Source organism: Artibeus jamaicensis, unplaced genomic scaffold, assembly GCF_021234435.1.
Source record: "Artibeus jamaicensis isolate MK-2021 breed Jamaican fruit bat unplaced genomic scaffold, CSHL_Jam_final contig_497, whole genome shotgun sequence".
NCBI classification, from domain to species: domain Eukaryota; kingdom Metazoa; phylum Chordata; class Mammalia; order Chiroptera; family Phyllostomidae; genus Artibeus; species Artibeus jamaicensis.
This window is the reverse complement of record NW_026521863.1, coordinates 6374072-6402043: the sequence shown is the minus strand read 5'-3', so window position 1 is coordinate 6402043 and position 27972 is coordinate 6374072. Positions and strand designations below refer to the sequence as shown.

Here is a 27972-nt window from a genome sequence, read left to right as displayed (position 1 = left end):
CTCCGCCTGTTGGGAGGACCTTCTCCGTATCCTCAGCATTTTGCAGCTTCTCTGTGGAGTGTCCACGTAGGGACTGTGTCCCCCCAGCTGGGATTCGTGGTGTGCTGGGGCTCTCGGGCGCCGTGGAGCAGCGCCGCGCGGCGGAACCTTCCGTGGTGCTGCAGGTGCGCGTCTGCGCAGGGCCATGTGGCGGCCGTCTGCCACGTGTGGTTAATGCAACTGAGCAGCTTCGTTTTTATTTTTAATTTAAGTAGCCACATGTGGCTAACGGCTCCTGTGCTGGGAAGAGCACAGCGGTAGAAAGTTTCGGTGATGACTGTTTCGTGAATGTGGCCTCCTCCGCCCCTTTCTCTCTACCCGGGACTCCTGTGAGCATGGAGAAGCCCTGCAGACGGACAGCTTCCCAACGCTCAGCCTGTGGCCGCCTCTTCGTGCTGCATTCTGGGTAGTTTCTCTGACTCCTACTTCCAGTTCACAGTTCTTTTTTCAGTTGGCCCTAATCTGCTCTTTACTTTTTACTGCTGTTCTGACTTTAGAATCATACTTGGTTCTGTCTCCAGTCTGCTTGGTCATTCTTTATAGTCCCTCATTCTTTCCTCATTTTAAAGCTTCACTTAAGTGTCGTGAACATTTATAGTTTGGGTCTTATAATTCGAGTACGTGAAGTCTGATTTGGCCATCTCTTTCTTCTTCTCGTTCTCACTCGTGGTACCTTGTTTACCCTTATGTTTTATGATTTTATTTTACTTTTTTCTGTGAGTTGCTCATTTTCCATGGAACTTCATCTGAGGGAATTTTAAGACCTAAACTGAAGTTACTCCATAGAGACTGTGTCTTCGTTTATGCCAGTCTCCTGGGGACACCACCTCTTGGGGTCATTCTAACTTTAGTCCTAGCTAATGTTTTCCCAGCGGTACTGGGCAGCATAAACACGGACCTCGGGCTCAGGGGAAACCCCTGTCCTCTTCCCCTGTGTCAGTGATGGCGCTTCTTTGCACTGCAGGTTCTTCCCTTTTACCCTTATGTTGAGGTCCTCTTGGGGTCCCCCTTCTAGCTCCATACAGGAGGCCTGCCCTTCTCCCGTACAGTGTTCACATCATCCACCCAGACTCACGGCCGCCAGGGTTCGGAGGAGGCCCCTGGGGTAGAACCCTGTCTCCACACGTGGTTTTCCTCCCAGGGCGTCTGCTGTCTGCCACGACCTGTGTAGAGCCTTTCCTTTTGTGCTGACTCAGCAATGTCTTTTAAACAGTGTCTGTGTGTCTTTTGCTTTTAGTATTTCATTCAGCGCCTCAGTGCTTCAGTCTGGTGGTGATTGGCGTATCTGCCTGCCATGTTTGCCAAAACAAAACCAAGTTAGAGCACCTGCAGCACAAGAGACTGGGAAGGGAAGGGAGAAGTGTACGCAAAGGGTTAGTCTGTTTTTGGAGGAAAAAGGTGAAAAGACAAAGTTGTTCAGCATTTTAATTGAAACCAAACCTGGAGTCAAGCAATCGGAATAACAGACAGTGCCCTGGCTGGTGTGGCTCAGTGGGTAGGAGCATTGTCTGGGAACTGAAAGGTTTGGGAGCGATTCCCGGTCCGGGTACCTCGTGCCATCCCTGGTTCAGGTGTGTACAGGAGGCAGCCAGTCAATGCTTCTCTCTCATATCGATGCTTCTCTCTCTCCCCTTTCTTTCTCTCTTCCTGTTTCCTTAAAAAGCAGTGAAAAGATGTCTTCGGGTGAGGATAGAAATAACAGACTGTGGGCATTTCACTTTCTGATGGGAATTTCTCTCACCCTGTCCCCCCTTTGACTCTCAAAAAAAAACACGTGTGATATATTCAGCCCATTGATTCATTTCAGGCATTGCAAATGCAGTGCTTAAGGATGTTATTCATATGACTCAATCCTTTTAAGTTATTTTTAGTGTCTGAAAATTGAGTCAGGTAGTAGTATTACCTGAGGAGGCAGGATCTAAAAGTTGCCTGTGCGTGGTGGTTTATTGAGTCAAAGAGATGTGTCACTTTAGGGATGAGTTAATGAGCGTGAAAGGTGCAGCTTTATTCTGGGAACCTTCGCCCCTCGTCATTCACTGGCTTCTTCATTTGAATCTGAGCCGCTCAGTGTCAGGTCCTCAGCTCCACAGTGGACGGACGTCACCTGAAAGGCTCGTCCTCCAGCGCGGTGCCCAGAAGTGTCGCTCATCCTGGAGGAGGGCGGGCCTCCCGCCGGCCCTGGGGCTCCCACACCCCTCGTGCCAGCAAGCTCAGGGGAGCTGAGTCGTGAAACGTTACTTTTTCTGTAATCCAGTCAGTGAATGATTTAAACATTCTATCACATCAGTCTCTTTTAAAATACTCAGCACGTCCGAGTCGGGTCCTTGCCTTGCAGAGAGCCAGGTGCTGGGGGCAGCAGACATTTCAGCGGCTCCTCTGTGCCTCTTCACGCCGGAAGTCAGGATGCTAGGACCTGGATCCTTGCCCCAAGAGCTGACATTCAGAAGTCGAAGAGCTATTTGAAATGTATCAGCTGAATGCCAGCGTAAAATGTTTTAGTATTTCCTAGCGCAAATTCACAGAAGAGGGCTTGGAAATGGAGATGTACGTGTATGTTAACAGCGGGAGTCCATCTCAAGGAGGCTGCACTTAGCAACTTCTTTTTCAGCTCTCAGCCTGTTTGTATTCTCAAGATTTTGAGTAATAAATAATTATTGTTTCAGTAATAAGAAAGAAAACAAGTTCATTTTTTTAAATTAAAAAATTTGTTGTCATTAACCAGGCATCTAAAGCAGATTCCCAAACTTACCCACCTTCTTTTAATTTGTTTTGAATTATACTAAGATGAAAAAATGTTTTTAATTGTGCCTTTAATTAGTAAGTAGCATGTCAACAGAAAAATAGAAAAATGCTAATGAATTCAGGATTACAGATAGAAACTTAGAGCTCTAAGCACTGTATTTTCCTACTTCTTCCAAGTATAAAAAGTATTTTTAAAAAATAATTAAAAACAGTATTAACATTAGTAATAAGCAGCATTAAACCTGAAAGTCTTAAAAATGGCTGCTTTCTGAACACAGTTGTAAGTTCACCTGCCTCTCCGAAGCCTTTCTCTCGGGGGCTGCAAGGAAGGAGGGCAGCCAAGCCTTTGTGGGTCCGTGGCAGTGTTTTGTTTTTTTAATCATTTCTGTACTTTCCCCACCTTCATAAGATTTTAGAGTCAAGAGTTAATTTTAAGACTTTCACAGCCTTTTTGTTGATGTGTCAGACTTTGTCCTGTGGTTGCCATTGCCTGGTAATTACATAAAGCATGTTCAGTATCCTTATAGCCAGAAATCCCCAAAAGCTGGAAAATCAGTAGCCTTTAGGGTGCTGCGATCTGTAGTTAACATTAGATTGAGCCGTCTTAATCATTTAAAGCCGAGATGATGCCAACAGTTATGGGGTTTCTTATTTGTTTGCTTTTTGTAAATTCCGATACTTAAAGGTCACTTCTGGACTAGTCCTTATGACTGTATCTACTGTCTTAAAACCCACCCCCCTTTCTGTTAAGTAAAAACATGCTCTTCCTGTAGTTCGTATTATCAAAGTGATAGGTGGTGATTCCCAAACATGCAGGTATTAAATATCCCCTCCCTAAGTCCCCTCTGCTCCGACTTGCTAGGAATCTCTTTTAAAGGAAGGTTATGAAATGGGAATAAGCTTCCGTCTAAGAGGGAAGTTGGAGTCTTACTGAAGCGCATCAGTGTTTCACATGGTCGTGTGTCCTGAGTGCTAGGCATTAACGAGAGAGCCATGGTGCCCCAGCTGCATCCCCGTCCCTGCCCCGGAGCTTCTTGCACCACAGGTTGCTGGGCTGCACTGCAGAGTTTCTGATTCAGGAGGTGGAGCCCAGAGCACATTTTTCGACCAGTGTCTAGCTGGTGCTGATGGGCTGGGACCATGCTTTGAGGGCCACTGCCGTTGTGAAAGATGGGAAAAGAAAAGGAAAGAAAGAACCTGCTTCTGTCCTTCGTTCATCCTTGGAATCTGTGGAGCATAGAACGGGTGGGCGCCGGGACACTGCGGGCAGTGAATATTGTTTCTCGTTTACAGGACTTTTCACTCTAACTGGGTTCCAGAGATGCCGAAAGTCAGAATATTGGCAGTCTCTCACAGATGCTGTTCGTTTCTCGTCAGTTGTTCTGTGGCATGTTGATCGGTCACGTGCAGTGTGTGCAGCGTCACTGGACACTGTTGGGGTCTGTAACTGTCACGGTGGCCAGGCAGCTGCGGCTGGTCACGCCTCTGCCCATTGCCTCCGTCGGCCTGGAGGCCTGCCATGCAGTTGTGCCACCGAGCGTCACAGTCGCCAGCCTGCGCTTGTTTGCGTTGTGGGACTTGTGTTCTTTCAAAGTGGCTCTGGGAGGATGATTCTTCATTCACTAGGGGGGTTATTATGTAAGAGAATCCTGTTTCTGAATTATCTTATAATTCAGATAATCTGTGTTATTTGTGTAAACCCAGTCTTTTAAAAACTAGGAGTACTTTTAATTTTCATGGTCTGTGGTTAACATGAGGATATTATTATATGTAAATGCCAGAGGATATTTATGGGAAATGTTAAGTAGTCTGCTGAAAATCAAAAGTTTTTTCCCCCTATAAACAGGCTCTCTCCAGAACTTACAAGTACTGTACGTCAACAATGCACGCACATTTTCCTATGCTCCGAGACTTTATAGTCTAGCGGAAACAGATACTTTAATCTCCCATTAAATGTTACAGTTGCCGTGGTAGCACAGGGTTTGGAGTCAGGAATAATTTTCTAACCTAGTTTCCTGCATTCACTGTCATTGGGAACTTAAGAGTAAAAATGAATTTAAGTCAGTAAGAGGCCACAGTTTGAAAACTTTATGTAGAGATAAATGCGAGTTAAATACTCTGATTTACATTCATCATAACGTGGAAGGGGGTCATTTCTCTACCTGAGTGGATTACAGAGTGGCATTGAATAAATGAGAACACGTGCAGTCGGAGGTCTCCTCGAAAGAGTTATTGTACTGACCGCCCCGCAGGGCCGGAAGTGCGTCTCCAGCACCCCCCCAGCCCCCCACCCTACCGCCCACCACCACCCCCGGCTCTGAGATGCTACCTGGGACTGGTCCCGCGGGGCCGCCTCAGGGGCCAGTGGACAGCACGTGCTGTGCTGATGTCTGCTTCTGGGGCCTGTCTGTTCCAGATCCCTGTGCCTGCGGATGTAGTGTCTAGGATGATTAGAACGAATCTGCTCCTTTCAATTTCAGGTTGGCGGTTTAGTTAAAATGTATTAAGTGTTCCCGTGTGCTTGGTTGGAAACACCCAGAGTTTGTATTCCAGATTAGGGATTCCCAGCTGCCGAGTTTTCAGGGATCTTTAAATGGAAATGAGCGAACATTGTTACAGATTGTGTATCTTCTTTACATTTGTAACTGTTTAAAAATATATGTAGATCATGGCCCTGGCTGGTGTGGCTCGGTGGATTGAGTGCTGGCCTGCGAACCAAGGGGTGGCTGGTTCGATTCCCAGTCAGGGCACAGGCCTGGGTCGTGGACCAAGTCCCCATTGGGGGAAACGTGAGAGGCAACCACACATTGAAGTTTCTCTCCCCCTCTTTCTCCCTCTCTTCCCCCTCTCTAAAAATGAATAAATAAAGTCTTTTAAAAATTTATACTTATTTAAAAAGTATATGTAGATTATGCTAGTAATAAAATATGGATATTATAGAATAGTCATGGGGATGTAAAGTACAGCATAGAGAACAGGGCCAATAGTACTGGAATAACTGTGCATGGTGCCCGAGGGGTACTAGGTATTACTGGGATGAGCACCTAGTCATCTGATGTCCGGTCGCTGGGTTGTGTACCTGAAACTAATAGTGTATGTCAACTGTAATTGAAAAAATAAAAATTATTTTAAGTCAATAAAATATGGATACATTTAAAAATACTAATGACTTCATAGTATCTTTTTGGCATTAAGCATTTCTAATAAAAGGTACTTTTGTATAATTACTGTTTGTGGGGAATGTATGTACATAAGGAATTAATTTTGCAGTTATTGACTTTCCTCTGATTCAAGGCAGCTATTACATAAAAGCCCATCTCCTTTACTAGTGTTTGATTTTCCTTGAGTTTGATACTTAGAAGAGGTTCTGTCGTGTCTGTCAGTTTCGATGCAGTGACTCAATGAAGTCAGTTGGTTTTTTTTTTAACTTTTAAATTTTTATTTATTTATCTTTAGAAGGGAAGGGAAGGAGAGAAGGAGAGAAATATCAGTGTATGGTTGCTTCTGGTGCATCCCCTGCTGGGAACTGGCCACTGCTGGGAACTGGCCTGCAACCCAGGCATGTGCCCTGATGGGGAATTGAACCGCAATCTTTTGGTTCGCAGGCCCGTGCTCAATCCGCTGAGCTACACCAGCCAGGGCCTGAAGTCAGTTTTATGTGATCGTGGAGCCTGCGTTTCCATGCAGTAGTGGGCAAACAAGCATGAAGTTGGGAGTCTGGGTTTAAACCCCAGTCAAGTCCAGCTACATTACTTTGGAAAGTTACTTAATACTTCAGTTTCCTCATCTGTGAAATGTAAGTGATACTATGACCTTGTGTGCGATTTTCCATCGTACCATCTAGATGAGGAAAAAAATAGAACTTAATTTTTCTGTGATAATTTGTAACAAGTTATGTTTCCGTCCTGTTGGGGAAGTAGAACTACAGTGTCTTAGTTTGCGGGCCCTTCTTACGCAGGGTTAGGCCCAGTGTGTGGGTGGGATATTTATGTAATGCCATGGGGGCGCGTTTCACCCCAGGTCACCTCCCTGCAGAGGGCCCAGGTGTCACTCACCCTGTGGTCTGCACCCATCCCCGTGCTAGTTCTCCCCACTTCCTCACTGTGCCCGAGGGGACTGGAACCATTTCGCCTCGGTCACGCTCTCAGCAGAAACTGCAGCACTTTCCGTCCCAACGCCAGACACAGCTGTTGCCCTCCAGTCGGTTTGCCGGTGCACTGTGGCTCCGGCACCAGGGGACAGTTCCTTCCTGGTCTCACTGCCCTCTCTGGGCTCTGCTCTGTGCTGTCCAGGCTCTGGGGGTGGGGGGTGGGAGCGACAGAGGCCTCGCCTCATCTCACCTGTGCGCTCTTTCTCACCCCTGGCTTCCATCTGGACAGGGCAGTCTCTGTTCTTTGGGCCTTGGGAACCCACAGCCAGGACGGTGTGACTGCCGCACCCTGTCACCGTCCTCCCGAGGCAGCGGGCCCTGCTGGTCTGCGCGTTTGGAAGGTGGGAGAAAAGGTAGAAGAAACACCCCTGAAGATGAAAAACTAACATTTCAAAAATACTATCTCTACAAAATTTTCTCAAGAATTAAGTAAAAATGTACAGAAAGGGCTCACCAAAGTATCTGCCTTATAGCGAGTCGGACAGTTGCTGGGGTTGAGCAGTGTTACTCATTTTATTACAGAAATAAACCTTAAAGTGGGATCTGCTGGACCCCGAGGTCCAGGGCCTACCTTAACTGTGCTCGAGGGGTTCCAACAAGGTTCCGTGATTTCACGTCACTCTTGTGGAGGCGGTGAGCTTTTCAACCTGATTCTTACCCCAAACTCTGCTAACCCGCTTCCCCAAATCCCGGTGTCTGGCAATTCGAGGTTGATTCTTTTTGCCATTGTCATGGTGTGTCTTGTTAATTCTGGTAAGTTACCTTTTATACATGAAAACAAGATAAAAACTAGGCAGAATGTTAGAGCCATGGAGCACAAAAGTATGACAAACTCAAAATCACGTTGGCATTGCTAGAAAAACTTTGACACGACACCACTGCGCATGTTCAGCAGGGCCTTGTCGAGTTCACCGCGCACGCGCACTTGGCGGGACGCTCACAATGGGAGGTCGCCGTGCTCTTGGGTGACTCGGCTTCGATAACCTCCTAGTGCATTGCCGGTAACTTCCATTTTTAATGTTTAAACAAATTTAGAAACAATTTCAAAGCATTGTGAATATAGAATCCTAGACTTTTAAAGATTATTCCCTATTTGTCTTAACTGTAAACTTTTAAGCAACTTATTTTTTTTTTATCAAAACTTCTCAAAACATTCAACTTCCTTTCTTGAAACAGTTGCACTTTTTCACACTCTTGTTTCATTGTATAATAATTCAGTTGCTTCGCCACAGTAATGAGTACCACGGACATCGGTAGGTTCAAGAACCGTCTTGGTCAGCGTGTGAGTCACCTGCTGGGGTGGGAACCGCCCCAGCAGGGAGCAGCCTGCTCTGTGCAAGAATTCGAGGCCCCCACACGTTTTATGCGAACACGGGGAGCATCCGGAAAGCTGGTAAATTGGTCACGTGGATTACGGGCTGCGTGGTGCCCTCCTGGTGATGCATCATAGTGTTGAGATTTGTGGCTGGTTACCTGGGCTTGCTTAGGTTGGAGCAGGGTTCTTGTGGACCCATCAGGCTTTGAGGAGAATTGACGGTGCGTGATGGGATGTTCTTTACACTTTTAACTGGATCTGCTGCCATTAGTATGTCAGTGTCCTGGACTGTATCATGACTTATCAGAAGTGCTTCTAAGCCCTGGCCGGTGTAGCTGAGTGGATTGAGCCGCAGGCCTGCGAACCAGACAATCGCGGTTCGATTCCCAGTCAGGGCACATGCCTGGGTTGCAGGCCGGTTCCCTGTAGGCCAGTCCCCAGCAGGGGACGCACGAAAGGCAACCATACATTGATATTTCCCTCCCTCTCTCCTTCCCTTCCCCTCTAAAGATAAATAAATAAATTCTTAAATTTAAAAAAAAAGTGCTTCTGTAACATTTCCAGTGAAAAGGGACCTTAGACAGTTACCTAGAAAAAACCAACAACGTAGTTTACAGAAGTACTATGGTATAAAGAAAGACGTTATAGCTCTTTAAATTCAGGGGATATGCAAGTGTAAGAAACCTGATGGCTACAGTCGCTTTTGGAGTCTTTTCTTCTCCCTTAGAAGGAGGGCAGACTGAACCCTGTGAAAAACATACGTATTCTGCTGGTGGTGATGGGCCATACTCTTTCTTGCCATTCCTCTTTAGCCTATACTCAGTGCTTACTATTATTTGCACCTAAAGTTTACTATAGAGATGCAAAAAAAGTAAAGACAGTTTCTCCTCTGGAGGCCCTCACCTGTTTTAGGAAACAACTTAGACAAGACCATATTTAGTAAGCAAAGGACAGACAGTGCCCCGTCACTGAGCCTCTCCCCGGCTCCCCTGCCTGCTCCCTCCCAGCTGACATCTTCGTCCCTGCCTGCCCACAGTGCACGTTCCCCTCCTGCATTCTGTTTATCACACCTCCTGCTCTGTGTCTCTCTTTGCCATCAGCCCCTGAGAGCGGTGGCTCTTGCATGTTTTCGTATCCTCCTGGTGTGATCAGTAGTAGCTGTTCAAGAGTTGGGTTTTTTTTCCGTAAGAGATGCGCACCACCTGGGTATTTGGGGAAGGGCCCAGGTTTTGCCTGCAGATAGTCCTGGGTTGCCGCCCTGGCTTCACTGCTTTCTTGCTCTGTGATCGTAGAATCACTCTAACTGTGCCAGAGCCTACTGCATTTCCTGCCAGGATGTTGAATGGTTACAAAGTGCAGGGTTTTCCCAAAATAAAGAGTATGAAGAACTGTCCTCTGCTTGCCCCAGTGCTGTGTAATCGCACTGCTGTTGAGAAACACTGGCCAGGCTACCCGGGCCCAGATCTGTCCTTAGAGCTGGACATGGTGTTACCATACAAAATGGGGGTGAGGGGTGTCCAGTGCAGAGGGAGAAAGAGGGCATGGATGTTGGAAGCCCTCTACAGTGTTGACCCCGGTGGTGTGTCACTGGGTTGAGTGGGAGACAGGGTTAGATTTTTAGGGGGGTTCAATTATAAAGGATCTGAAACACCAGAAAATGAACCTGAATCTGATCGTAGCTAATCAGAAGCCATTAGGCGTTTTTGAGACGTGGCCTGAGACTGTTTCATCGAGGGAGCCCTACCAGCCGTGTGCAGAGTTGGCTGGAGGCCAGGAGATGTGGTGGCAGGGACAGCACTTACAGGGTCGGGACACCCAGCAGCCCCGGGACAGCTGACGTTGCAGAGGGTGCTGGGTGAAAAATGGGGCTGACTTCCAGCTCTTCCGTTTGTTGCTCATCCTGCCTCAAGACGGGGGGCCTGATGCACATGGTTGGCACAGCTGCTGTTCCGTTCCTCTGGCGACACGGAGCCCAGCCCCTGTGTGAGGTTGACCTGAAAGCTCGATAAGGGCACAGGTGATGGGCCTCAGGACTGGAGACTCTCAGTCAGTCCCACTCGGTGCTGCTTGGTTTTCCCTGTTTGTCTCGGTTGCTAGTTTGCAGGAAGGATCCGCTGCAGAGGGAAGAGAGATGCTGGCAGAGCCTGGGCAGAGCAGCCTCAGGACCCTCCAGGGGCTTCTTGGTTTGTGCATGGGGTTGGGGGTTGGGGGTGGGATCTCTCCTCTGTCATCTCTTCCCGTCTCCTGGTCGCTGTGCATCCTGAGTCTCTTCGATTGATTAAGTGTGGCTCCTGCTTCTATTTTTGGTGCAGTAAACTTCATTAGCTCTTCAAATTGTATTTTATTTTGCTAACTTAATTCTCTTTGGTAGTCTTATTTTATTCTTATTTTAGTCTTACACTGTGATACAATAAAAACCAGCTGTAGTTCTGTGGTGAGTTTTATATCAGCTGCATGAATCCAGAGGAGAAATTGCCCTAAAGAGGAACCACTGATAAAAATAAATCGCAAGCGTGCTGGCCTTCCTCCAGCTGTACCCTTTAAAGCCGACCCTCGTCTTCCTCGTGTAACCAGTTGTATGTGTCCTTACAGGTGCCCTTAGGAAGAAGCATCTTTTGAGTAGTTTAATTTTATTTTTTAGTTACAGTTGACATACAGTATTGTATTACTTTCAGGTGTACAGCATACTAATTAGACATTTATATAACTTACAGTAAATCTGACAACAGGCATAGTTATTACAACACAATGTTACTGACTCCATTGCCAGTGCTGAACTTTACATCCCCACGACTGTTCTGTAACTGCCAGTTTGTTCTTTGTAGTCCTTTCATCTTTTTCCCCCATCCCCACATGGCAACCATCAGAATGTTCTCTGTGTCTGTTTTGTTTTTGTTTCGTTTGTTTTTTAGATTCCAGATCTAAGTGAAATCATGTGGTATTTGTCTTTGTCTGACTTAATTCACTTATGATACCCTCTAGGTCATGTTAAATCTTACCATGTTGTCGCAAATGGTAAGATTTTGTTCTTTTTTATGGCTGAGTCACACTTCATGGACCACTTTTTTATCCATTCATCTGTGATGGACACTTAGGTTGCTTCCGTATCTTGGCTGTAGGAAGTAATGCTGCTGTGAGTATCTGGGTGGATGTGTCTTTTTGATTAGAGTTTTGGGTGCTTCGGGCAAAGACCAGGAGTGGGATCGCCGAGGCCTTCTTGGTCTCTTGTCATAGCTTCTTTTTAAAGTCTGTCCTGTCTGGTGTAAGTATTGCTACCCCAGGTTTTTTTTTAAATTTCTGCTTTCATGAAATATCTTTTTCTCTCCCTTTACTTTCAGTCTGTGTGTCTTTGGATCTGAAGTGAGTCTCTTGGGCAGCACACATGAGGGTCTTGTCTTATCTCCTCAGACACCCTGTGCTGTTCAATGGGAGTGGTGATTCGTTTGCATTCACAGTAACTGTTGATAGGTAGTTATTGCCATTTTGTTATTTGTATTTCTCATCTGTTTTCCTTCTTGAGGTATCCCTTTAACATTTCTTGTAATACTGGTTTGGTGGTGATAAACTCCTTTAGGTTTTTTTTTTTTGTCTGGGAAGCTCTTTATATGTTGATTCTAAATGATACCTTTGCTGGGTACTGTTATCTTGGTTATAGATTTTTGCTTTTCATCACTTTGAATATTTCATCCAGACTTTTGTGGCCTGCAGAGTTTCTGTTGAGAAAGTAGTTGACAGTCTGGGAGCTCCTTTGTAATAATTGCTTTTCTCTTGCTGCTTTTAAGATTCTCTCTTAGTTTTTAACCTTTGGGCTTTTAATTACAATGTTTCCTAGTGCGTGCCTCTTTGGATTCAACTTGTGTGGGACTCACTGTGCTTCCTGGGCTTGTGTGTCTATTTCCCTGGCCAGCTTAGGGAAGTTTTCCACCATTATTTCTTCAGACAGGTATTTAATTCATTGCTGTCTCTCTTCTGGTACCCATGATGCGAATGTTGGTCTGCTTGATGTTGCCCCAGAGGCTCCTTTTACTATCCTCACTATTTTTGATTCTTTTTTCTTTTTGCTGTCCTGATTGGGTGTTTTCTGCTACCTTATCTTCCAAGTTGCTGATTCGATCCTCTGCTTCATATAATCTGTTGATTTTCTCATGTGTATTCTTGATTTTAGTTATTGTAGTCTTCATTTCTGAGTGGCTATTCTTTGTTTTCATCTCATTTTTATGTTTCCTATCTCTTTGTTGAAGTTCTCACTGAGGTCACTGAGCATCCCAGGGATTTTGGATGCTTGCAGTTTAGTTACAGACAGACATCTTTACAGGGCTGCACCTTGTTCTCAGGAACATGATGTGACTTATTGATAGACTTCCTTCAGTAAGGTCGCTTATGCTTCTGGTTATATCTTCTTTTGTATTTTGTTTTTGTCGCTATTGGGAATATTATCCTTCCAATTATTATTTTAATCAAGTTATTAATTACAGAGAAACTTGATTTTTGCTTGTTTATTTTAAATTGGTAAATTATCGTAGTCTAATATTTTTTCAAATGACTGAGCGTGAGGGACTCCTCGTGGACCTCGTCATCGGCATGGCTGGATCACCCCCACCTCCACGCACTCCACAGGAGGAGGGGTTGCTGCTGGTCAGCCACCCCCTCCGGTGGGTCCGGTTCTCGAATGGCCTGGTGGAGTGACAGATCACAGAGCCACCTCCTGTGGGAATACGCAGCCCAGCACTCAGCTTTTCCCTTGCGCTCCAGGGCTTGTCTAGAGACCTCGGTGGGCTGGAAAGACAAGTTGTGTGTGTACATGTAACGCTCAGAAAGCCCACAGGTTGCGACAGCTGGCATTCACGGGGCCCTCTGTGCCGGTCACCGTTCTGAGCACTTTGTAGTTATCGCTCCATTTATCACTGTGTCACGAGGCTCTTGCTGTTATCTTTATCTTCTTATTGAGGAATTTCAGAGACTAAGCTTTAAGGAATTCGGCCCAGTTGAACCTGTGTGGTCTGGCTTCAAAGCCAGCTCTGTGGCCATGTTGCCAGTAATTACATTGACTGTTCCTTTTGTGGGGGGGTGAAAAGCACAGTCGGTACCCAGTGCGGGGCCGGGGGTGGCAGCGCAGACAGACAGTGGGACTGGAGTGCGTGCAGGCTCTCTCCCGTGGTCTCTGTGCTCGGTAGGCAGCTGTGTGGGCGTATGGTTTTGTTGTTGCTGTAGTTTTTGTTCTTTACAGTGCACGTCTTTTTACAATCAGGAGAACAATGAAGCTGTTTTAATTTGGGGTAGGGGAAGGTTACTTTCTTCATCACAGCCAAGTGGGTTTTTGTGTGCTTTGCCCTGGAGGTTGAGTGAACAGGTGCTGATGTGAAGGACCGAGGATTAACTGCATCGTGGCGTGAAGAAGGGTGTAAGTGCTGTGGTTCTGAGTGCGTCTGTGTTTCTGTGCAGACCCGAGTCCAGTGCACGATGGGTTGAAGGGCGCTGTCAAATCTGAGGAACGTTTTTTTTACCTTTTTTTTAAACTTCATTATGTTGCTTTTGTTATTGCTATAAAGTGTGTGTGTGTGTGTGTGTGTGTGTGTGCGCACAGTGAAAATCACAGGACTCAGAATGAGCACAGCAGGAACATATAGCCTCTAATACAGATTCTGTTTGCCTTCCAGTCACCTGCTGAGTCGAACTTTGGGATGTTTTGTGCTTTGCTATGACCAGGGAAGATTCTGTATACTAGACTGCGGTATTTTCAACAGGAGTTTGAGCTTCCTAAAAGAAGTACAAGGCAGTGCTTTCTAATTTTCTTTTCTTTTTCTTTAAATTAGGCAATAGGTTCATGCTAAAAGCAAGACACTAGCCCTGGCTTGTGTGGCTCAGTGGATTGAGTGCTGGCCTGCAAACCAAAGGTTGGCTGGTTGATTCCCAGTCAGGGCACATGCCTGGGTTGTGGACCAAGTCCCCAGTAGGGGGCGCACGACAGGCAACTACACACTGATGTTTGTCTCCCTCTTTTCCCCTCCCCCTCTCTAAAAACAAAATAAATAAAATCTTTTTAAAAAGACAAGCAATTGTCACTTAAAAAAAATAAGGCACTAAAACAGTACAAACGGGCTAAGACTGAAAACCCCTCTCCTGCCCCCCCCAGTCGTCATCTCTGCAGAGATTCTGTGCACAGATAGGCAAATGTATTTTCTCTTTTTTTACCCTCATGGTGTGTATTGCTTTATTTTCTCACATATGACAAGGGACCCAAGAAAACCAGAATTTATTTATAAAAACTGTGTGTTCTCACATGTTTAAACTTCAGTCACATTCCAGGTTCTCTCCATCTGATGCAATGCAGCTATCAAAACTTCTTCCACTCCTCAAAACTTCTTCCACGAACTCATCGATTTTAGTGCCTTTTAGTGCTTCTGCTGTGTTTTTGTTTAACCTCTTCCACATCAGCAAAGTGTTTCCCTTTGAGGACTTTTTTCATCCTGAGAAGCAAAACAGTCGCTGGGGGCAAGATAGGTGAATAGGGAGGGTGGGCATGGCATGGGGGTCACACCGTTTGAAGTAAAACAACTGCGGAGCACTCAGCAGGGTGCAGGCCGGTGCGCTGGTAAAGCCCACAGTATGAAACGGGCCGATGCATTGAAAAGGTCTTCAGCAAAGACTCACTGAAGCTGAACACAGCCTCTCACAACGACACCAGCCGGTGCACTGATACAGATGGGTTCCTGGAACTCCCACCGAGTGGGCAAGCCTGTCCTAGGAGGGGCCCGCCCTCCAGAAGACAATTCCAGGGTGTTTTTTTCTTAGTCCACCCTCGTGTGCATTAGAAGTAATTCCACATCCAGACAAGAAGCACACCCATTCTTCCTTGTTGCACACAGTGCTCCCTCGTGTAGTGTGGAAGATCTCTGCTTTCCTAACCAGTCCCGCCCTCTAGGCTGGTCCGGTCCTTTGTTCTTGTGGCAGTGCTGCGATGGCAACGAACAAGCTTTTACACTGTCATTTTGTACGAGGGCGAGTGTTTCCAGACGCCACAGCCCCGGAGGCGGCGTCTCTGAGTGAGAGAGCAGGAGTGTGCTGGGCCCGCCAGGTGCTGCTGACGGTCCCTCTCTCCCGCTCGCACTGCGGACGCACGTTTCCCGGGCGTCCACCCTCACCGGCGCGTTGTGCTCGCCAGAGTTCTGTCTTTCCGCCATCCCAAGAGGTGGAAAAAGTGTTTATTCAGTTTTATGGGCGAGGCTTTACATTTTTATAAGCCATTTTTACTTTTTTTTTTTTTTTTTTTACTGATTTGTAGGTAGCATCTATAGAGTAGGGGAGCCAACCTGTAATCTGTGATAGGAGTTGCAGGTATTTTTCCCATTCATCATGTATTTTTATCTTGTTGATATTGGCTTTTGCCAGGCAAGGGAGGTATTATTTCATTTCGGGTGAAGAGAAACTTCATCTTCTCTCCCTTTTAAGAACTTTAGGATTTTGTTTCATAGCTGAAGTCCTCCCCTACTGTAAGATTGCTTTAAACATTCTCTTAACATTTCCTGTGGTACTTTTTAAAGTTTCCACAAAAACCCTTTTTATTATGAAGAATGTTAAATATATTCAAATTAGCATAGTGTAATGAAGCCGTAACCCAACTTGAGCAACTGCTGACTCACCTGTTCCCTCCAGACCCCATCAACTTCCCTCCTGGGACCCTTTATCTTGGAAGGAATACCAGCTGTTTTATCACTTCATCTGTAAGTACTTTAGTGTCAATCACTAAAGATGGGGAATCCTTTAAAAATGTAATTATGATACCATTTTGGTACCTGAAAGTTGAATACTTTCCAGTATCATACACCTCTTAAGTATTCAAATTTCCAGTTGTCTCAAATATCGTAATCTTTTCTGTTGGACTCAGAATCCATATAGTTTTTTCATCAATTTCAAAGAACCTATGCACCACAATGTTCATAGCAGTACAGTTTACAATAGCCAAGAGTTGGAAGCAACCTAGGTACCCATCAGTAAATGAATGGATCAAAAAATTGTAGTACGTATACACAATGGAATTCTATGCAGCAGAGAGAAAGAAGGAGCTACTACCCTTTGCAACAACATGGATTGAACTGGAAAGCATTATGCTGAGTGAAATAGGCCAGGTGTTGAAGGACAAATACCATATGATCTCACCTTTGACAGGAAGCTAAAGAACAAAACAAACAAGCAAGCAGAATAAAAACAAAGACACTGAAATAGAGAACAAGGGGACAGTGACCAGAGGGGAGAGGGAAGGGAATTTAAGGGGAAAAAAGGGGAGAGATTTGGAAGAACAAGTATGAAGGACACAGGGACAAGAACTAAGGGGGGTGGAAATGGGAGGGAGGTGGGGAGCATGGGGTGGGGTGGGCTAGGATGGGAGAAATAGACAGAAAACTGTACTTGAAAAATAACTAAAATTAAAAAAAAGAATCCATATAGTTTTTATATTGCAATCGTGATAGATCTTCTGAGTCTCTTAATTTATAGGTTCCTGTACTTCTGCTCCTGCTCCCTCCTCCCAGGGCTTGATTCTGTCTTTTGGGATTATTTGTTAGAAAAAATGATTCTCTAACCTTCTGTATCTGGATTTGCTTATAGCACCCTCATTGCACAGTTTAATATATTCCTTTGTAGCTCCTATAAATTGACACTAGGATCTGCAGTGTAGAATATTAGGAAATACTCTGATTTTCTTCTCAGTATATTTCATAATTAGCCTTGTATTCCACCAGAAGGCAAGTAACTTCTGGTTGTCTTTTGGATGCACTATGGTTAGGTGCGTTAAATTATTAGAGATTGAACACTGTCATATAATCTAATAATATTAATTAGAGGAGAAGAATTCTGTTCTCTTTTCATCTTTGTCCTCAAGGTTCACCCAGGTTTTTGCATATTTCAGAATTTCCTTCTTTTTTTAAGGCTGAATAATACTTCATATTTCATTGTACAGGGCGGACAAAAGTAGGTTTCCTCTTGTCAGTACATGAAACATGGAGTTTATTCTTCTATTTATTACTCACCTTTCAGATGAACACCCAAAGTGGGGTTCAGGGTCACATGGCAGTTCCAGTTTGTTTGTTCGTTTTTAGAGATTTTATGCTATTTTCCATAGTGGCCGCACCAGTTTGCATTAGCTGGAATATTTTTATAAAGAGAGACTTCTTTCTTACCCGCTAGTGGATTAGTTTGGGGAACGGTTTCTAAAGGAGAGGCGGGATAAAGGCCAGTGTTTTTTACCTCACTTACCAGTTTGCAGATGAGTGGGTCCCCCCATCCCCTGTAATGGTGGCCCTTTAGTTGTGTTGTTTTGAACTCGTGGGTTTAAACAGATTTGATGTTTCAGTCTCTACCATTGTCGATGCCCACACCGTCCTTGGTTTGGACAGCCAGCTCCTCTGGAACCAGAGCCTTGCTGCCCTTTGCCGTCCTGGGCGGTGCTGCTGCGGCCTCCCGCATCTGGTAAGAAGAGGTGGTCCGAGCCCATCTTGTGTGTCTGGGGTTTGCTCTTGGTTTTCTCCCCCTGAAACGCGGGATCAGCCATTTCTCTACGTAAATTTGATTTCTTTTCATGGAAAATGCTGTTTGGAGATTTCATTCTAGGCACTAAGTGTGTGACTATGTCCTTCCTTCCTTTTTTTTAAGATGTAAATCTTTTTCCGTCTTGGAATTTATTTCAGTGTAAGGCATGTGTTTTGTTTCTTTATTCCAGAGAGCGACTCACTTACTGTAAAACAATATAATGCCACCCTTATCAAACTGCTACATTTCTATGTCTTTGGAACTTGTTGCGTGGATTTTACTTTTTCTAGTCTCTACTTGGTTTTGGGGGGATTTTTTGGTGAAAACATTTTTTTGGCTATTTTTATATATCTATATGTCCAAATGAATTTTAGGAGTAGTTTGTTCTGTTTCAGGAAAAAAGGAAACTTGTTTATATTTTTATTAGTAACATTGGAGTGATAGCTGCTGTCCTGATGACCTTGGGCCTTCCCTCCTGTGAACGTGGAGAGGCTGTTTGTATGAATCAGTGTTGTTGCATAGCCGACTACCCCCAAACGTGGTGCCTTGAAACAGCACATGCCTGCTGCTTCTGTGGGTGGTTCTTGTGGTCTGGAAAGTCCTAGCTGAGGCTGGGTGGCCTCAGGTGGCCTCGCCCACATGTTGGGGGTCTCACCTCGTACAGCCAGGAGGCTGGGTCAGACTGTGGTCTCATCTGCAGGGGCGAACCCCTTCCTGGTCACAGAGGCGCTCCTGCTGTAGGAGCAGCAAGACCCCCCCCCAACCCCATTTAGTGCAAGTGCTTTTCAGGTCCTCTGCTTGCGTCACATCTGCTGTCACTGTTGGCTAAAGCAAGCACGTGACCAAGTCCCGAGTCGGGGGAGGGGGAAACAGCCTTCACTTCTCCAAGGGAGGAGGGGCAGGCAGGTGCCCGCACGGAAGCAGTCGTCTGGGTGGGCAGATTCCTTGGGACTGTGTTTGTAGACAATCTGTAATACTTCCCAGCTTTTTCCCATTTTCTATCTTTTAGGAACATCTTAAATCTTTTTCCAGATCAGTCTTTATTTGGTTTATTCCTACAATACGTATTTTATCTTTCGCAGCTACTGTAAATGGTGTCTTCCCCCCACTTTCCATTTTAATGTGGAGTTGGGTGATGCCTATAACAGTTGAAAGTGAGAGAACAGCAAAATAAATACACTGAGGACTCCCACTCCTGTTCTTGTCCACTCATTTTCCTTTCCCATCTGTTCAGATGACAGATTCTAAAAATAATTTATCTACTGCTTCTTTCTGGAAATACTGGCAAATATAAGTGTTTTTCTACCTGTGAACAAGGTCGCATATGATATGCCCTGTTCTACGACCTGCTTTTCTCACTTAATGATGACTTCATTCCGTGCCAGTGAGTGGAGATTGTTCTTATTTTTTATTGCTGCATAGTATTCCCTGTGGTGACATTCCTAGGTCTGTTTAACCAGTCGCCTGTTAGTGGTCGCTATGGTTACATTGAGAACAGTACTACAGTAAATAGCCTTGTGTGCGCAGTCACAGACGCATCCAGAGAGTGGATTCCCAAAATGAGACTTTTGGGTCAAAGGGTAAAAGAATCTCTGAAACTGTCTCGAAGTAGCATTTCTCATTTATCACATCACCAAAAATCCAAAAGCCAGCTAATTGATTCTGTTCGTGAGCCTGTGGGGAAGGACCATTACTTTTCGTATCTGTCGCTGGTAGAGGTTTAAATGGTACAGCCACAATGGGGGGAGATCCAACGTCATCTACCAAGTTCATTTTTCTTTCTGTGTGAAATTGAGAATTTTTCCTCATGTTTATGGGCCATTTGTGTTTTTCTGTGAATTCTTTGTTCCTCTGCCCATTTTCGTGTTGGATTGCGTATCGTTTTCTTGGCTTCTAGAAGCCCTTTATGTATTAGATGAACCTTTGTGATTGAGTTGCAGTCTTTCCTGTATACCTCCTGTCTTCCCTATCATGGTTGTGTATAATGACTTGCGCCCAGCCACCTGGGAGGAGCCAGCAGCGTGTGGCCTCAGGCTGGGCCTGAGGTCCAAGCCCAGCCTGCCGTGGACAACGCCCTTCGGAGCACAGCCCTGCCCGTTTGCCGACCTGCTGCCTGTGACGGTCTCTGCACTGTCGCAGCAGCAGAGACCGGTTTGTGTGGCCTGCAAGCCTTAAAGTGTTCGCTGTCTGGTTCTTTACAGAAAAAGGAAAACTGACCTCAAGTTAAAGCAACCACATGTTTTTGTATGATGCAGTTGTTTTGATTTGAACCTAAAAATAAAAAGCCAGTAAAACTTTTCGTGTGTATGTGTGTGTGCCTTTAATTATGAAACTGTGAAGCCCTGGGTAGAGCAGGAAAGGCACGTGTGGATGTCAGAAGTGTCTGTTTTGGCACATGACGCGGTAATAGTGATGTGTGTGGTGTGGCCAGCACAGCTGTTCCCACCACAGCGAGCGATTTGTTGAGATGCTCGTGTCTGACGGTCCTTCTGTACCTAAAGAAGCTTTGGTCTGGGGGGGCTTGGCACTCTCTCCCAGTCACCCTGGTCTCCGGCAGCTCGGCCACCACGTGGCCTCTGCGGAGCCGTCTGCCTGAGTGGAATGCGGGGGTGAGTGTGGACGTGGGCGGCACAGTTTGGTTGCTTATTCCTATGTAGAACTTTCTCCCTCTGGGATTAAATAATTACTTTCGTTACACTGAGATTTAAGATTATTCTAACTATGTCTTGGAAATTTATATTTCTATACTCCATGACTTTCTATTTACATTTCTGTTTATTTTAGAAGTTTCCCAAACTGCTCATCTAATTTACCACTAGTTAAAAAGTTCCTTTAAGCACACCGTTTCGTCAGGTATACACCCGTTCTAGGAAAAACATTTTTAAAGAACGTGTTTATTTCATTGGTAGTTTATTTATTTTTTAAAAATTTGCATAAGAAAAATCAAATTTTCAGCCATTCTCAGTGGCTGCTACCAGTGCTTTAGAGAAATGTCTTCTTTTGGGGAAGATCTTTCCTAGAACAACTGTTGAAGTATGACCTTGACAGAACTGTGCCGTCTCTACTAGGTTCTGGACTAGACAGTAAACGTGCTGTGTGTGTTTAGGGAGGTGGACTGACTCCGTTTTCTTCTTTGGACATTTCAAGGGCACCACATCCGAAACATGGTGATTAATTGACCTGTGGCCTCTTGGAAAGAGTTCCTTCTCTTGGACCCTGGGGATACTACATGTAAAAAATGTTGAAGATTTTATTTACTCATTTTTAGAGGGGAGGGGAGGGAGAGAGAAAGAGGGAGAGGAACATCAATTGGTTGCCTCTGTACATACCCTACTGCGAACCAAACCAGCAGCCCAGGCATGTGCCCTGGCCGGGAATAGAACCAGTAACCTTTCACTGTGCAGGATAGGATGATGCCCAACCATCCAGTTGAGCCGCACAGGCCAGGGCGTACTTTAACAGTTTTCAGTGAAGCAGGTGAAAGTGTGGGAAGCATGCTTATCAGGCTTTCTGATGATTTAGCAAGAAAGACTAAGGGATAATTGGACAGTGGCTTCAGAATTCAGAAAACTCTCAGTAGATAGGAGCGGTGGGCTGAATACAACAAGGCGAAATCTCACAGGGCTATTTAAGATTCTGTATTTGATTAGGAACACCACCTGAGCAAGCACACAAGCAGGTAAATCACAGGTGGAAATAAACTGGAAAACACTGAAGCTGTAGCCACTTAAAACAGGGACAAGTACATACGCATATGTTAACGTCATGTACTAGCGCTTGGTCTGTTAGAGTCAGTTCTGTTTCTTTTGACGATCTTGTTGGCTAGGTGAAGGCGCTAAACAGGAGACATTAAATATCTAAGATTTCCATAAAAAGCCAAATGCGTGTGCTTGCCATTTAAAAAGGGAAACTAGTGATAGGGAAATGTTACCAGCACCCCCAGCTCCGCCGCTCACAGGGGTCAGATTACTAAGGAATCCATCCTTCAGCCTCCCGGGTTTCTGAAGGGTCACATGTGTCGCTTCCTTGGACGAGGGACAGCTCCATTCCTGAAGATGTGCTGCTGTTTTCCAAGATTTAGTTGTGATTTGTGTAAAACCGAAGATGCAGACGTGTAGAGGTGGGAGCTTGTGTTCTGCGCTCCAACCCCCCGTGCGGACCTGGTTGCTGCCCATTTTTTTTGTTTGTGTTTTTTTCTATTTGGAACTGTTTAATTCTCTGTTCATTTAGGTTCTAGTTTTTTTTTTTGTTTTGAATTTTTTCCCCTTCAAAACAGGAATTATCCAGTGTTTCTCTTTAATTTAGAATGTTTCTCAATAAGTTCTTTCATTTGGAATTACTGGTTTGTGTCAACTTGAACTCTCGGTTGCAAGTGACCAAATCTGACCTCATGTTAGCCAAAGCTCAAGAGGAGATCCTTTGGCTCATGTGACTGAAAAGTCCCAGCAGGGAGAAGTAGCTCGAAGGCCTTCCCAGTGATCTCATCCATCGGGAGGCCGCTGCCCTGAGAGGTTCCTCTCTGCGTTCCGCTCTCCGGGATTCTCCCAACTTCTTCATACCTCAGCTCCTTAGCCACTGGCAACACTGTCATAGAAAAAGACCGGTCTCCCCAGCATTCACAGCACTTTCTTTTTCTCCCCCTTTATTTTTCTTGTTGACACTATTGTTTTTGTCCCCATCTCCCCCTGTCCACCTCCACCCACGCCCTGCCCCCCTTCCCTCTGGCCATCACCGCACTTAGTCTGAGTCCCGCATCTGTGTTCCTTGGCTACTGCCCCACCTTCTCTCACCTGGTGCCCCTCCCTGCTCCCTCTGACAGCTGTCGGTCTGCTCCCCGGGTCCCCGCCTCTGTTTCTGTTTTGTCAGTTTATTCTGCTCAGGAGATTCCACCGTTGGGTGAGAGCGCAGTCGTCTTTCTCTGCCTGGCTAGTTTCACTGAGTATAATAGTCTCCAGGTCCCTGCTGTCGCAAAGTGTAGGATTTCCTTCTCCTCACGGCCACGGGCGTGACTCCACTGTGTGAATGCACCAGAGCCTTTGGTCCACTCATCTGCTCGTGGGCAGTGGGCTGTTAACAGATCTTGGCTACTGCACATATTGCAGTGAACACAGGGGTGCGTATGTTCTTTCAAATCGATGTTTCGGGGCTCTTAGGGTGTATGCCCAGAAGTGGGGCCGCCGGTCATAAGGCAGTTCCATTTCTAGTTTTTTGAGATTCCATACTGTTTTCCACAGTGGCTGCACCGGTCTGCATTCCCACCAATGGTGCACAAGGGTTCCCTTTTCTCCACACCCTCACCAGCACTTGTTGATGTATTGATGGTAGCCATTCTCGCAGGTGTGAGGTGGTATCTCACTGTGGTTTTAATTTGCATTTCTCTGATGGTTAGTGACGTTGAGCATTTTCTCATGTGTCTGTTGGCCATCTGCATGTCCCCTTGGCCGAAGTGTCTGTTCAGGTCCGTTGCCCATTTTTTTAATTGGATTGTTTGCCTTGCTGGTGTTGAGTGGTGTGAGTTCTTCCTGTATTTTGGAGACCACATCACTTTCTGGGAAAGAGTTCCAGTTGTCCTGTTGGGGTTGTCTGCTCACTGACTGCTTGGAGTCGCAACAGAAACAGTTTCCAGGAGGAGGATGGGGCGGACAAGACGACAGATGTTTACAAAATAGTCAAAAAGCATGGCTGTTTTTGTGCTTCTCTCTCTTCTCCCAGAAGGAAGCTTGTGCTAATAAGGATGGTGGGTTACACACGTTCCAGGCGGGTGTATGGTGGCTCACTTAGTATTCCAGACATTGGCCGTGAGGTTCTGAGTCTGTGAACACCTGTTCACTGCGTGTGGACAGTGGAAGTTAAAGTGCGAGATTGCTGCCAGCCTCTCACCTTGTCTGTAATAATCGCAGCTGAATTCAGCATACGTTGCAGTTATCTACTGATTAAGAACTGTGTGGACATTTAGCTGTTGAAAATAAGTCATTTCTTAAAGTATAAGTAACATTAGAAAAGCAGTGTAGAAAAACAACTTTTTTTTCAGAGGCTAAATCAAAAACAGGTAGGTTGGCAGGCAGGGTCTGGGTCAGCATTTTAGGTTTCGGATGCCGTGTGGCGAGAGGAGGAGGTACAAGGGGAGGGGATGAGGGAAGATGGTGAGGAGGCAGGCGGGTGCGGGCCAGATGCAGGGACAGGCAAGGGAAGTGGGCGGTGGGAGAGCTCTTCGTGCTGAAGTCTTCCAGTCATATGTAAGCTTTATAAGAATAACTGCTCCTCTAAAATAAACAAACAAAATGGGAACAGACTCACTGACACCCAGGGACAGGCCTGTGGTTGTCAGAGGGGAGGGGCTTGGGGAGCTGGGTGGAGAAGGTGGGGGACTGAGAAGTGCAGGTCGGCCCTCACAGAGCGGCCCTGGGGGTGTGACGTGCAGTGCAGGGAACACAGTAATACTGTGATAACTGTGTGTGGGTCCCCGTGGGGACTGGAAAATCAGGGGACCGCTTTGTGAAGTATATGATTGTCTATCCACTGTGCTGTATACCCAAAACTAATACAAAATAGTATGGAGAGTAAACTGTAATTAAAAAAACTGTCGGCGAGGATGTAGAGGGAGGAGAACCCTTTTGCACTGTTGGTGGGAATGCAGACTGGTGCAGCCACTGCGGAAAGCAGTATGGAGTTCCCCCCCAAAATTAAAAATGGATGTGCCTTTTGACCCAGCGATCCCACTTGTGGGAATATATCCCAAGGAACCAAACACTAATTCAAAAGAACATAAGCACCCCTACGTTCATTGCAGTGTTATTTACCATTGCCAAGTTATGGAAGCAGCCCAAGTGTCCATCAGCAGATGAGTGGGTAAAACAACCATGGGACATTTACACAATGCAGTTCCACTCCACTGTAAAAAGAAGAAAATTTTACCCCGTGCAACAGCATGGATGGACCTGGAGAACATTATGCTAAGTGAGTTAGCCAGTCACAGAAAGACAGATGCCACGTGATCTCACTCATGTGTGGAATGTAATGAACAGACTGAACTAACATGGAAAATGGGGACAGACCCACAGATGCAGAGCAGGTGACACCAGGGGAGGGTGGCGGGGCCGGACCGAGCACAGAGGGAAGAGGACTCGTGGACGTGGACAGCAGCGTGGTGACTGCTGGCGAGGGGCATAAAGGCACTAATGGTAATGGAAAAAATACAATGAAGAAAAAACGTTTAAAAAGGAAATTTAAAATGTGAAGGAAGAAACAATTGCTCCCCCAGACTGTTTAGTTGTTTTTTCTGTTTGACATTCTCATTCGAGGATGTGCTTTTAAATCTTTTTGTTCTTCAAAATTATTATTTCTAATTTTTTAAAGATTTTATTTATTTATCTTTAGAGGGAAAGGGAAGAAGCGATGGAGAGAAATATCAGTGTATGATTGCCTCTCATGCATTCCTACTGGGAATTGGCCTGCAACCCAGGCATGTGCCCTGACTGGGAATCAAACCGCTATCCTTTGGTTCCCAGGCCTGCGCTCAATCCACTGAGCTACACCAGCCAGGGCTCTCATTTCTAATTTTTAAGAAGCATATCTGGATAAGAAAAAGTCCTAGATCAGCATTTTAAATAGACCTACTATGTTTATATACATTTTTTCCACGGGTAAATGTTCAGTAAGATTTAAATGTGTTAAGAGTTTACATTGTTTTGTTTTTGACATTCTGTTTCACTAAGTCATAAATTTGGTAAATAACAGGCTTTGGTATCCAGTATTTGGGATTAGTTGGAGTTAGCTGGATTAAAAAAAAATTTGCTAACTGAGATTCCCGAGAAACGATAAGAGCGTCAGGCTGGTTGAGCACACCGGAGCCCCCCCAGGATGCTCGCAGGGACCGTGGTCGGTAGGACGTGTGTTTGAAAAATACTCCACAACACCACGGGCAGAGGCCCGTCTACTTTGGCAGCTGCCTGAGCAGACACCTCGGCGCAGTTTTGTGTGCACGGTTTTGTGTCCTTTGTAAGGAGCTGAGGAAAAGGAACGCCGGCTCGCGGAATTCTCTGCCTGCGTTCTGCTCCCCCCACGACCTCTTTAAAGATGCAAGAAAGGGATCAGCGCCGTTTCTTGACTGACAGACGGTGCACTCCCATTCGTTTCTTACCAGCATTTCATTATGAAAACTCTCAAACATGTGGAAAAGTTCACATCATTTTTCATGGAACACCATACACTCACCGTCCAGATTCTGTAAATAGCGTTTACTGTGTCCGCTTTATCTCATATTTGTCCATCAGCCCATCTTAACTGTTTTTGCTGTATTCTAAAATAAATTAGTATTGGGGTTTTTTCCTTATCCTCTGTTAGCTACGAACCCTTAACCCTTGTGATGAGGGTTTCGGGCACCTGTGGGCAAATGTGAGGCAGCCACTGCCGGCTGCGGCCCCGCACCATTCCTGCCGCGTGGTGGGTGCGGAGTAATACGTGCTGTGTGGGCGTGGCTCCTGTGTCCTCGTCCTCATTAACTCGCCCTGAGGGAACCTCAGTTTGCCCCTCTGGACAGACAGTTACTTTTAAAACGCACCCTGTGTTCTTAGGTATGTGTGAGCCCCGATTTAGAAGATGGACTTCCTTCTATGAGATAGTCTATGAAAGACATTTATATAGGATTTGAAGTGGTTAAAAAGGATAGATTTATGTTTCGTCAAAGTATATATGAAATATGTTCTTCACGGCAGTGATTCTCCCTCTTGGAAGACACATGTGGCAGTGGTCCAGGAAACCCACGTTTATGGTTTGGTGCCTCGAGGGTCTTCTTAAGGAAGAGGCTGGAAGAGCACCCCGACATCAACCGGCATGGCTTCCCTGTGGCCTGTTTGCTGTGAAATTGAGCCTTCGTTGCGGGAAAAGTTTGACCCTTGCAGCTGTGCAGGCTGCCCGGCCGGTCTGCACAGCCCGGGGTCACTGCACGGGGGCCGAGTGGTGGCCGAGGATAAGCACATCCTGCGTTCTGAGTCTGCGTGGTTGGGGACGACATGGTGTGAAAATTCGTCCCACTGGCTCTAGATGAGGCACAGTGAGAGTTTTAATGGCAGGGGGTTAATCTGAAACCGTGCGGCTCTTTGGCGTGTGGACATACCTGTATGTCCATATACGTACCTCTTCGGTCCCTGAGAGGGAGTGTCCCCAGACACTCCACAGTTCCCCTCCTTACCTCCTGAAATGGAGAGGCGCGCCTTTTCCCCTTGACGAAATGGGGGTATTCTCTAGTTTTGGGGGACTGAACACTAAAGGCAGTGGGGCAGCTGCCAGCAGCGCCCCCATCCCAGAACAGAACAGGGGCTCTCGCCCTGGTGTGTGTCCTCTGTCCTCACTCACAAGAGGGTTGGGGACTCATTTCGGTGACACGTCTTCCTTCCCTGCAGCCGTGGCCACTGTCAGGAAGTGTTCTGTTCATACCAGCATGTTTACAACGTGAACTCAAAGGTTGTTTGTTTTTCACTAAGTTTACACTTGAACTTCCTTTCCTTTCCACTCCCAACAGGCTCGGGTTATGTATGATTTTGCTGCGGAGCCTGGAAATAATGAACTGACGGTCAATGAAGGGGAAATCATCACAATTACAAACCCGGTAAGAGAGCTGTGTCCCTTAGGGACTTACTTTTTAAGACTTTTTTTAACAAGTTGATCACTCAAACCCACATGAATTTTTTCCTATTGCTTACGAAGTATTGATGGTAAAGTAAGGATATGTATTTACAAACACCGAGAAAAGGGCAGTCCCCTGGGGCGTGGCTGGGTGGGGTTCTGTCAGACAGAAGCAGAGAGAGCCCCCCGCTGGGGCGGAGGGGTAGGATTAGAAAGCATTCAGTGTTTCTTAGATGCATCTGCTGCCATTTGACAGCCTGTGAGCCAGGGGTTCGGCTAAATGCTATGCATGTTGTCTTTGATGTATTTCCCCGAGAACTCGGTGAGGTCTGTATCTTTTATCTCTTTCTACAAATGAGGGTAGTGAGACTTAGCCACGTTAAGGAATTTGCCCCCAAACCATTCTGCTTGTACGCGGCAACACAAGGATTCAAAGCCACGTCTGTCTGGCCTGTGAGCCGCTGCTTTTCCCTCTCTGCTGGGGAGCACCGTGCAGGGTGTGCAGATCAGCAGGCCAAGAGCACTGGCTCCTAGAGCCAGACCCAGCAGGACGTGTGCGGCCGGCCGTGCACGGACT

General features: G+C 46.0%; 1 protein-coding gene across 1 annotated transcript in view; it reads left to right on the top strand.

Annotated features, from left to right (window-relative positions):
• SNX9 (sorting nexin 9) overlaps window positions 1-27972 on the top strand; it is an 85847-nt gene that overhangs the window by 9561 nt on the left and 48314 nt on the right. The window contains exon 2 of the mRNA XM_037126207.2: window positions 27292-27378. Within this exon, the coding sequence (XP_036982102.2) occupies window positions 27292-27378 (87 nt within the window). The remainder of the gene's footprint in view (window positions 1-27291; window positions 27379-27972) is intronic.